Source organism: Scomber scombrus, chromosome 13 (assembly GCF_963691925.1).
Source record: "Scomber scombrus chromosome 13, fScoSco1.1, whole genome shotgun sequence".
Taxonomy (NCBI): Eukaryota; Metazoa; Chordata; class Actinopteri; order Scombriformes; family Scombridae; genus Scomber; species Scomber scombrus.
The window spans coordinates 25,482,400-25,494,749 of record NC_084982.1 but is presented as its reverse complement, the minus strand read 5'-3'; the positions used below and the strand labels follow the sequence as shown (position 1 = coordinate 25,494,749).

Here is a 12,350-nt window from a genome sequence, read left to right as displayed (position 1 = left end):
TGATATGCTTTGTAGTAGCACTGATGAAACCCAGACCGCAGTAAATTTAATCAAATTTCATGAGTTTCTTGGTGTATGAGACTCTTCTGTCAAACATTAAACTTGATCATGATCATAAAAACTAGTTTCATTTGAGGTTGAGAACAACGTTTTCTAAAACAGGGAACAATACAGATGCAAACAATGTTCAGGCTTGCAAAGGTAATGTCTAATTAGAATGATTGAGTCAAAAGGCTAAACAGATATAATATGAGGCTTAGCAGAAAAACAGCAGTGTAGGCATTCGGCGAAAGAACAAAGCCTCTGGTGAATCCTCCTTTTGTTGTTTAAGCTGATGTTTTCACTCAGAACTTAACCATGCCTTTTCTTGTAATGGGTGGGATGAATAATTTAGTCATTGTATAGTAGATGACTCATACTGTAGCAGTCTGTAACAATGTTTTACTTCACGTGAATTTCGCCTGGAGATGGTATAGTGAAATGTTTTTAATATACTAAAGACTGAGGAACAATATCTTTATCTCTGGCCCAGTCCCAACTAAATGAAGCAGGATTGAATGTTGGTCATGGTGTACTTGCCAGGCATGAGATGTTGTTTTCACTTACATTTTTAATCTTTTCTGACAGCTTCCAACCTTTTATGGAAAAGATGGTGTCGTACTCACTGGTGCATTAATGATGGCTCAGCCCAAATGCACCTGTTGTGATGCACCACACCCCAAATCTGTCTTTCTAGCCTCGCCTACAGGTGAAAATGTGTCACTTACAGTACCTGCGTTTTTAGTAGTATCTACACTCGGCTTGCTACAAAACTTCTCTTGAACATTTTTCCTGCTTTTCTGTTTGAGGTACTGGCTAGAAAATGAAATGTAATCTTGGAAGTCCAGTTGGAGCTACAGATTGATGTGTTTAAAGGCTTGTCAGATGCTAAAATATTGCACATATTGTTTTCATACTCACAGAAAGATTTTTAGAAGGTTACGTTACTAAGTAATCCATCAGGAATCTGTGCCTGTGTGATCGGCCAGTGCAGCGCTTTGCCATTTCATGAGGTCACATTGAGTTGCAGCAAAAGTTGAAGCAGGTTCATCCAGGTTCGACTTTTTACTGGACAATCCTGCAATGTTTTTCTCTTTGTTGGCACCCCTACTGCATCAGTGTCTTGCATTCAATTGAATGAGAAGGCTGTGTTTTTCATGCAGTCCTCAAGTCAGTCTGAACATGGCCGTACTCCCAAAACTACCTCAGGAAAGCAGTAAAAAAGTTTTTTGATGCAAAATCAGTTTCTCAGAGGAGAGACCAAAATGAAAGTATAAACTATAAATACTGTTTTGTTCGATGATTTTTTAAAGAGGAAACAATCTTAAAAATCACAGAGAGGATATTATATAATCTCAGCCAGTGTCATTGTCTCCAGCCAGCTCTGTGTGTGTGTGTGTGTGTGTGTGTGTTTGTAAGTAGGGTGTTTTGACAAAGCAGTTCCTATAACAGGATCATACATCATCAAACGAAGCGCTGTGGTTGCACACCGATCACAACAAGGATTTCATAGATTTCCTTTTAGTTCAAAGTGACAACTCCTCTGGCTCTTTCTCATGGCCCTCCGGTGCAAACTCGCAGGGAAACAGTTTAGGTTCTTTTATAGTCACATGACAACATGAGGGGAGAGAGAGAGGAAGGGTGGAGGTGGAGGAGGAGGAGCAGGAGGAGGAGGAGAGTGGAGGTCAAGGATGAGGATGAGAGGGATTTACGGCTGGAGCTGAGGAACGTCTTGTTTCGACGAGGGCAGGGTGTGAAGCGAAGAGTTCAGCCAGGACGGAAGAAAAGTGGAGATAGGTGAAAGGTCAGCTGTGAAAAATGAAGAATAGCTGCCTTGTGAAAAGGGAACATGCCCAGCGGGAGTGGTGGTGGTGGGGGGTGGTGGGTGTCTCTGCAAAAAATGGGAAGCAAGAATAACCTTTCCAGTCATCAAAAAGTGTAATACACACACACACACACACACACACACACACACACACACACACACACACACACACACACACACACACACACACACACACACACACGCACACACACACACACAGAAAGGGTCACAGATGGGGACATGTAGTGATCACCCCAGTGCGTCTTGTTAAAATGTCCATCCATGCATATGGTGTCCCATATGAGAGACGGTGGCCTACTAACTCTCTGATTAACCCAGCTGACTGGAGACGTCCCGTGTAGTCTTCTGGCTCCCGCAGGAAGAACAATAGCGTCTTAATTGGTGGGGGGCGATCATGTAGCGCCGTCCTGTGTATGTATATATGCTTTTCATTGACTTCATTTAGACTGCAGGAAATCACTGTGACATTGAAGGGGGTGAACAGACTGCACATACTCGTCTGTTTCGGCTGCTTGTTTCCTTCTCACACTACAGCTGTAAGTAGGCCTGTTGTGATTATTTTGCCACATGTAAAATTTTGCAGAGTTGGTTCCTTGGTAGAAAACATTAAATCAAGTCATTGTCTTCGTAGGACTTTTTTAAACATGGCCAGCTGATGGTATAACAGAATCAGTCAAATCTGCATGCAAAGCAAAAATCTTCAGCAAATCCAGACCAACCTCTCTTTACAGGATGTGGCTGCTGATTTTTTAAATTTTTTTTCTTATTGTCAGCAGATCTTATGTGCAGAACCAAACAAACAATGGATTGATCTACTAACAAGTATTGTGTGTGTGTAACCAAAGTCTGATATATCTTATTCCTCTGTGCTGTAGACCTCCTTTCTTTCCCAAAAACTATTAAAAGCACATCATTGAGCCACACTGCTGCAATGGGCGACGTGTTCTTTCACCCCTAGAGAGTGTGGTAATTTGTTGAGAAATGGCTCCAAAAAATAACAACAGTGATAAGATTGTAACTCCCCAGAGAGAAGTTCCTTATGAGGCAGACGCCTCTGCACATGCATGGAAACGTGGTTCTGTTTACAGAGCTCTGCTAGCTTGTTGCATTGCATACACAACCTCTTGACTTTGTTGTGCTGAACTTGTTTGAGAAATTTATAATTTAGTACAAAGTCAAGAAGTTGTGTTGTGTAGCGCAACAAGCTAGCGAAGCTCTGTAAACAGAACAGTGTTTCTGCAAATGCTCAGTGGCATCTGTCTTGGAACGAGTCACTATCTTATTAGTTTTTGGTGCCGTTTCTAACAAACTCAATATATAAAACGTTGCTAGCCTTATCCTTTAAGGAATCTGAAATCCTCAGGTTCAACATGTTTAAAATGTATTCCATGTGCAGCAGATGCATGTAACTCAGATGTTCCACATGCCTCTAGATTCATGCACAGCTGTGTACTTCTTACCGTATCATTTGTTTTGCTGTTATTGTTTAGTCACATCTACCTTTTCCATTGTATTTTGTTTTTATGTGTATGACAGATATGCATACTTTAAATGTCTTCTATTGTCTATTGTTTTTTTGTTTTATTGTTTTTAAACTGCCCTGCTGCACAAGAATTTCCTCTTGTGGGACGCTGAGGATTTTAATAGAACAGAACGGACTAAAATCACATTAAACCATAAAGTTTAATGAGTTTATAACCAAGATTGGAATATTCTGAGTGAAAAGAATCTAAATTATTTAAGTCCAATCTATTTTAATAAGAGGCAATTGGCAAGAAAATATATAAGTTTCAAATAAAAGCTACTGTGCATCCTAAAAAAGACATCCAGTGTTGCCAAAAGCATCAGATACAGGCTGCAATTAAAGATTTAACCTAAAGGCTCCAAGTATCAGATGCCACCTGGATTGTGTATGTTTCCAGTATCATAAATACACAGGGTTTTATTATGACTGTATGTGTGTGTGTGTGTGTGTGTGTGTGTGTGTGTGTGTGTGTGTGTGTGTGTGTGTGTGTGTAGTGCATATACACGCCCCCCCGACACAAACATGGCTCCATGTGTAAATGAGGTAATGCATGATATGATGATGAAAGTGAATGCCAGTGTAATCAGAGGTGAAGTGTGTGTGTGCGTGTGTGTGTGTGTGTGTGTGTGTGTGTGTGTGTGTGTGTGTGTGTGTGTGTGTGTGTGTCTGTGTGTGTGTGTGTCTACGTAAAGTATGAGTCACACTTTCGGAAACAGTTGAGGGAATAGTTTAAGTTCTACAGTTAAAGAGAAAAACATCCTCCTGGTTACCTTATGCGGCTGGAATGTCTGTAGCAAAGCAGAGTCTGGAAGGATTTATCAGCGTACTATAACATTACCTAACAAATACTGAAGCTGCTCTGTGTGACTGTGTGACTTTAAAACATTATCCATTATAAGATTTGTGACATTTAACAACAAACAGATTTCCAGATGTTTTAAAAAAAGAAGCTGATATAGCTAGTAATTATTTGTTCAGCGACTAAAATGCAAGCTTTAGATGATGTGTAGGTTAATGTTTCATGTACATTTTTGATTGTATCGGCAAGAAAATAGAAATTCAGTCTTTTGTTGCAAGAGTGGCCATCAGTCAGTGAGATATTAGGTCTTCTTCTCTGTCTGTGTGCCAGTCGCACATCTGCCTTTTCCTGTCTGCTTGTCTGGATGCTTTCCTGCCTGTCTTTACTTTGGCAGATCATCCTGACATCCAGGTCTGGTGATCCTGTATACTGTAAAGAAACTGGAGTAAATGTCATCCCTGACTTGTTGCTCTGCTCGAGCCATTTAACATCAGATTCACATCCAGCTGGCACGCGCGTTCAATCATTGTCACCAATACATAAAAGTTCATTTTATTGTGATTTGTTTTCTTCTACGTTGCATGAAAGCTACATTTGTCAATGCCCACGTTAAAAGTATATAGGTCTTATCAGAAAACATTACAGGACAAAGCATGCTTCTTCTTGACGTTATGAATGCTGTAGATGTTAATTTTTTACAGGGGCTGTTTTTATGTTTTTATAAATGTTATATTAACTTCTCCTTTATAGTTTCTTTGAGCTCAATATTTCCAACCAGCAAATCCACTCCCATGAACTCATTTGCAGCTGTAGCAGATGATAAAACTATAAAACACACTGCATGCTGCCTGTGTAGCACTTAATGGCAGATAAAACAAAGTAAGTGACTTGCAGGTGAGAGTATAGTTGAGCATTTAGCAGCGAAAAGGCCAAATATTTCTCAGAGGAGTTAGTGGAGACCAAAGAGAGCTACAAAGAAAGTGAACAGTGAACTTACATCTGTTAGTTGACCTGAACCAGACTCCAAATGAATGCTAATGTTCCTCTGTGTCTGCTTGATTTGTAATTAGTGAGTGTTACTAACACATTCCCCATGATTCTGATCACTTTAGGGGATAATATGTCGGTATTTTGCAGTCGTTGAGTGGCCAAAAACTTCAAGTGATACAGTTTTAAATTTGGTGAGGCATATGTACTGTTATAAAACGTGTAGTAGAGTTCGAGGTCTGGGTCAAAGCTAAGGTAGACTAATTCAGCACCTCCCTTGAAGGATCCTAAGATTCCTGTGAAATTTAAAATGACAGGGAAAAAAGGCCCCTGATAATTAGGAGAAACTCCACAGCCAACAATAGATGGGACCAACCCAAACACACACCACTGTGTCAGTAACAATCTTACACAACCATCATTGTTAAAGACTTATTGGACTTATTGGGGGAGAAAAAAAAAGAACCAGTGTTGGAGGGATGAGATACTGATTGGAGACCTCTCTCTTCTTTAAGGACTTTCAACAGTGGGAAAAAGTGTAAAAGTAGGTTGGGATGTGTGAGAGATGCTCAGGCTTGTGTCTATGCATGTATGTGTGTGTGTGTATGTACAAGTGTGTTAATCTGTGTGTGTGTCTGTGTGTGTGTTTGCACATTTTTATGCACAAGAGTGGCTGTTTTGCCCGTGTGTGCTAATGAGTGTGAGGCAGGAGATTATGCGTGCGTCTCTAAGGGAACGGGAGTCTGTTCCCAGGAGCTGTAGTGCCTGAGCTGAGGGGGGTATGTGTGCACCCTGACCCCAGCTTTCGGGGGTCCCGGTTGCCTGTCTGAAACCATTTCCTTCCTTTGTGGCCCATTTGAGAGCTCTGAGTGTGAAGCGAATGTGAAGGACCGGGTACATTTGCATGGTCCCGCAACATGTTGAAACTGAAAATAATCGAGGGCCAAGTCTCCAAGTGAACGCAGGGTTGCCTTTAATTCTGTGCTCCCCACCCCCATACCTCTCCCGCCACCCATATCTCCCCAAGCGTCTCTCCGTAAACCCCGGGCAGGCACCCCCCAAACAATAAACAAACTGCAAGAGCGTCGGGTGCATTGCTAATGATCGGAAACAATTAAAGGCTCACAAAAGGGAGCATCCTGCCATATTGCTCAGTGGCGTATTTACATTTTGAGGTTAAATGACGGGATTTCTGTCGAGGGCAAGAGGACTAACATAGACAGGCCTGCTGAAGAGTTCTTTCTTTTGTTTGGCTTTTGTAAAGAAGGACATGTTGGACTACCAGCCACTCTAATGATACTGGGAATTAAACTCTTAAAGTTGACATGGAATTTCAGTCTGAGTGTCCCTATGGACATCATACCTCTCGAAGCTTGTTACAACCACTCTACCCCTAGAAATAAGAGAATGAGAAATGTGTAAACAAGACAAGTGGCATACCAGTGGATGACTGCAACCCCCCCATCTCCCCCCCCCCCAAACTCTGTGTCCATCCTAGGCTACTGGATAAGCTCTGGTCTATGAATGGGTGGAGGCTGGGACAGTGTGAGCAGGCTCAGGAGTGGTCAAAGAGGCCGCTGAATAGACTCCGAGATTGAGACATTCTGCCTGTTTAACACACAAGTGTATAGGTGTGTGTGTGTTTGTGTGTGTGAGTGTGTGTGTGTGTGTGTGTGAGAGAGAGTGAAAGAGAAAGCTTAAGTTTGAAGTCCTCTACAGATCCAGAATATGTAACATTCTTCAAGTAATGACTTAATTTCTCTTTTTTTGTGTGTCAAGTTAATTTACTTGAAATGGCATTTTCCACATTTTTTAAATCCTTTGGAGCTTTTTGTCAGAGAAATTAAATTGACAGTCAGTATGCAGCCTTGGACAGGACATCAACAGTGGAAAAAACATGTATTATTGCTATGGCAACATGCTGATTAAAATGCTGCAGAAATAATTTGTCCTGGAGTCTGGATTGGATTTGCAAATGTGTATTAGCAGGTACAGAGCTGCATGCATGCAGTAGTGTCTACATTTATTTCTATTCTCCAAGATATGATATATTTTTTCATTATTATATGATTTCATTTCATACTTTTTTTTATGATAGTTTACTCAGTATAAGAAACACCACATTAAAAACTAACTAATACAGTGACCAACAACAGATAGTTGTCTTCTTGTCAGTCATCATTTTACTTTTTACTTTCAAAATGAACATGAGGCACAAAGAGCACAACAGAAGCTTACTGTTAGGTCATGTTGTTTCCTAAATATCTCTGTGGTAATTGCACCCAAACCCGATTACTTCATTGCAGCCCAAAGTTCAATTCCTGTGGGCTTAATGACTGTTTTTTGTTGATGTGGTTAGAAAGCAGACACTTTGACAAGAGCGATTAAAAAGGGTGTTCCTCAAACACCTATATCTGCTGGCTGGGTCATGTTCATTCTGCTGACAGTATGTTGACAGTTGATTCCTAAACAGTCTGGAAGCGAAACCAGAGGATTGTATTTTATGTCACAACAGAGCTTCTGTGCTGCTTCATTGTAGAGGTATCAATTTACACAAAGACTAGTGTCCCTTTGACAGAACAGAGAAAAACATGACTTGCGCCTGTGAAAACACTGAAATACAGACTGACTGACAGACACGCAGTTATTCACAAATTCAAGACACACTCAATGTATCATTAAACCACTTATCTCCCCTGCCCAATCCCCCAAAATCCATATCCAGATTCCCAACCCAGCAGGTGCCAGCTTGAGCTTTGGCATGGCGGCACCTTGGATAACTCCCATGTATGGATGCCAGGCAGAGACCTCCACCCCCACCTCTGAAACCTCCCTCGCCCCCCTTTGCCAACATTGCGCGTCCTGCACAGTCATGACCATTATTTCAGCCTAACTAGATTAAGCTAATCATGTTATGTGGTGGTAAGACGTAGCCAGGAGATGGAATGAAGGGTCGGCTGTCCTGCTGTTGCCATGTGGCCCGAAGATACAAACACTGAGCTGCCACACAGAGCATGATAAACACCAGCGGTAATACCAGTCCATTTGAGAGCCTAAACCTTCATAAAAGATTGCGAATTGCCAAAAATACACCAATTCTGGCTGTCTGTGATGTATAATTATGCACTGCATATTCAGCACACCATCTTACCGCATTCTCTTAATCTCAAAGCTTTTAGAAAAGTCTGCATCTTCTTTTTAAAAGCCACTTTATTGTAGCTGATGGTTCACACCCTTGACAAGGGTTTGGTAGCTACAAAAAGTGGGATTTTTCAAAGAAATGTTCTGGAGATTTTTAGTTTATTTATATAGTATGTTTTTTCTCCCTCTTTGAAATAGCCAGATGTGTAAAGTCCATTCTAGTTACTTTGGAAGTTCCCTTCTCCTATTTCCTTTAACATAGCCTAAACACACTCAGATTGAATTAGTAAGATAATGGTTTTCTACAAACAAATGAACTATCTTTGTTCCGGGTTTCAAAGAAATTCACCAAATATGATTGCCGATAGTCAAAGTGGATCCCCATAAAACTTAAAGAGGTTTTCTAATAAGTTGTAGTTGTAGTAATATATCATATGGTTTACAGGCTTATCAGATACCAAAACATTGCAGTGAGGTTTAGAATACTTTAAAACGGGATTTTACAACTCTGGGAAGATATCACAGTGACAAATATTTTACCTTTTTTCTAGCAGTGATCACCAGGCAAATGGTAGAAATACCAGATTCACATTACAAAGTAATATGCCAAAAATGTGCACAAGTCAGTGCTTTGCTGGATGCTGCTGCACTGTGTTGCAGCAAAAGGTTTTTTTTTTTTTCCTGGAGCCTTCAGTGTTGGCACTCCCACCTTTTCATGCAGTATTGATGTCTTTCTGAACACTGCCCTTGTCCTTAATATGGGTCAAGCTCAAAAAATGCTGAATCCTTCACTTCCCATTATGCAACTCAATAGTGCCTTTTCTTAGACACTATACCTGCTTGGTAATTGGACATGTGTCTATGCATTACAGTCTTTTAACACCCCATGCTCGCCTTTGATGCAGTGATTCTGTTAAAATATTTGTAGTTTCCGTGGCAAGAGCCCATATAATACTGCTAAAATGACGGCTCTCTTCACCGATTTGATAAAGTGCTTCCAGAAAAAATATTACACAACTCCCTTCACGTGCTGAGTAGCACACTAAACTTTACAGTTAATCTATAAAATCGACGGGTGCCTCTTTAACATCAGTATGAAGACAATGTGTTAACTGGATTCTGCTCCGCATGGAAATAAAACATCATGGGAAGGGTTTTCCTTTCCTTCTGCAGAGAACCTGAGAGAGCAGTCAGTGAAGTGAGGAGTGAGAAGCTTCCAACAGATCCTCAGTCTGGTTTATCACTCAAGTGTCTGTGCTGTGATTGCACACCCCTAAGCCGCTTTTCCAACACGTCGCCTTTTAGAATTGATGAGAAGAGAAAAAATAGGGGTCATTAGTGGTTATAAGGTTGCTGTGGTTGGTAGTCTGCATTTTTTTTTTTTTACAGAAAGGGAGCTGCTATATTTTCCTTGCCCAGATTGGAGATGAAATGGTCTTCCCATATGAAAATTCCAGTGTTATGTCCCCCAATATGCCAACCACATGGCCACTTTTAGCCGTGTCCAGCATGCACACACACACTTAATGGAAGCCTCATGGTTGGATGCCCTGCTAAACTGGCACTTCCTGTATTGAAAACACATTCCTTTTCTCTCTTTTATCCGTGCAAGGAACATATGTACATTTATGACGTTTAGATACATGAAAGACACGTAGACTTGCACTTATAGTCTGTCTTCCCTTGCAGCTGGAGCTTAGTCATCTAAACTCCCAGAGTTATACAGAAAATATTCTGGTAAACGTTCAGGAAGCTGATGCATTCAATACAATATGAAACTATTGTGACTGGGTACTTTTTTTGTGTGGTTTACAAGAAAATAGCTATAATATAACAATTTGGTGAGGTGGTCTGGGGGATTTGAGGCACCATTATTCCCAGTGAGTTGAAAATCAAAGTAAAAATGGGGACCAGCTGAACAAATACACCACAGAAATGATGTCACATTTCCCCCGTCGATCAGTCATTAGGAGGGCAAATGGAAACACGATGCAGGCTTCTCGTAAAAACACCACAGGAAACCTCCAAAGCTTCACTTTTGTGTTTGCTCTCCAGCATCGCTGAATGTCAAATTTACAAAGAAGACAGGAAAAGGCTTTTTTTGGGGTGGGGGAGGACAGATGGTATACAGTAGAGGAAGAGGAGCAGCAGGCAGCAGACAGATACAGAAGGAGTGTTTCACAGGGGTGGGGATACTGTCAGAGTTTCTCCAAAAGCTTACATAACACACCTGCAAGGAGGACAATGAAATGACTTGACAAAAGTTTAGAGGGAAGGAGGAAGAGGGTGAATGAAGGAGAGAAAACAAGGCAGATAAGGCTGTGGTCTCCTTTGTCTAGTCTTTGTTCTGCTGGCCTAAACCCCTACAGCTTTAGGTTGACTCTAAAGGACATTTTAAACATTTTATTTTGTATTTTATTTTAGCATAGAAAGTTATATTATATATTTTTTTATGTTTATACAGCATTTTTAAAGTCACATAAAGATGCTTTGCAAAAAATGTTACACAGAAATAACTACAGAGCAGCAGGAAAGAGTGTTGAAAGTAGAAAGCAAGTGCAGTAAAAGAGAATAAAAGCTAAAAAAAAGAGGCTTTAAAAGTTATTTTTAGAGCTCATGATGTGCCATGCTCTTGACAAGGACTTTATTTGCATATCCCATGTGGTCAGTTATATAAAATGAACCTTTTTTTTTTTTGGGAAACACCTGCACTTAAATAAAAGCATCTGTCCAAAATAACTCATACCACCTGGACTCATTGAAGTCCCAATTGATCCCAACATTTTGACACTAACGTTCCACCTCTTTTGTCTTGTGTTGTTGTTGTTTTTCTTTACTGCAGCCGGAGGAGTTGGATGGTCTTCATTCCCACACATTCCGGGTGAAGACGTTCAAGAAGGCCAAGCACTGCAGCGTTTGCAAACAGACCATCATCCAGGACGGACTCATCTGCAGAGGTAAGTCTCACCTGACCTGAAACTCCAACCCAGGATGGTTTGTTTGGTGACTTAAGCAGGATGTATTACTCTTTTTGTGTTATAATGACCAATATCTATTTTAAACATTGATATCTGAGATGAACATAAGCTGATCGTATGTCAAAATGCCTCCTTCAAGTCAAAAGCCAGATCTTCAACCTGCTCTGAGCGCTCCATTTACTAAGTTAACTACTTCCTCATCATGATGACATCAGATTGTTTACACATGCCCACAAACAGCTGTCTGTCCCATAGTGATTGTTGCTAAGGTTGTTCCACGGGTTTGCATGCGTTGTCCACTCTCATATTTTGGTTTCAAATTCAGGCTCGCTGACCAATCAGAACCAACAAAGTGACAGAGCTAAAATATAAGATAAATAAGGAATGTTTTTTGAAGTGCAAATCATGCAAATATATGTCAGTATAGCTGGTAGTTGACTCTCAGCCTTTGGTACGTTTGGGGCAGTTATGGATCATTCTTTAATATGAAACATGCAACATTATTTACACTCAGTAGACCCATAATCCATACTCAGTTGTTACATTTCCCTAATCCAGAGCTGAGGCTCACTGAGGGAATTGACCATACCTGTTCTGACCTGCTGCGACAATGCAGGCAGCGTCTGTCACAACATCCATCAGTGGTATAAATGAGGGGTCATCTAAGGTTACCTTGGGTCATCTCCATGTCAGAGCAATGAGAGGGAAAGGCTAAAGAGGCCTCAGGAAGGCCAAGGGTTAGCGGCATCTCAATTTCGTTAATGGTGTTTACAGAAGAGGCGAGTGGCTGACAGATCACATAACTATTTGAATATTTTGAGTGGTGTTTCTGAGATGGGAACATGTTTTTTTATTTGAAAAAACCCCCCAACATTTTAAAATGTCTGTTTCTTCCATTTATGGCTGGCTTCTGAATAAATCTGTTTTTTAAAAGCTAATGTAACTTCATTAGGGTCAAGCAGTACTGTGTCCATCCATAATTATTATTTTTGCCTACGCAGATGCCAGATGTTGGGCTAGACTGAAGGATAATGT

General features: G+C 40.7%; 1 protein-coding gene across 2 annotated transcripts in view; it reads left to right on the top strand.

Moving 5' to 3' along the window:
- tns1b (tensin 1b) overlaps window positions 1-12,350 on the top strand; it is a 154,902-nt gene that overhangs the window by 25,001 nt on the left and 117,551 nt on the right. For both annotated transcript variants that reach the window (XM_062431420.1, XM_062431419.1), the window contains exon 2: window positions 11,180-11,294. In XM_062431420.1, the coding sequence (XP_062287404.1) occupies window positions 11,180-11,294 (115 nt within the window). The remainder of the gene's footprint in view (window positions 1-11,179; window positions 11,295-12,350) is intronic.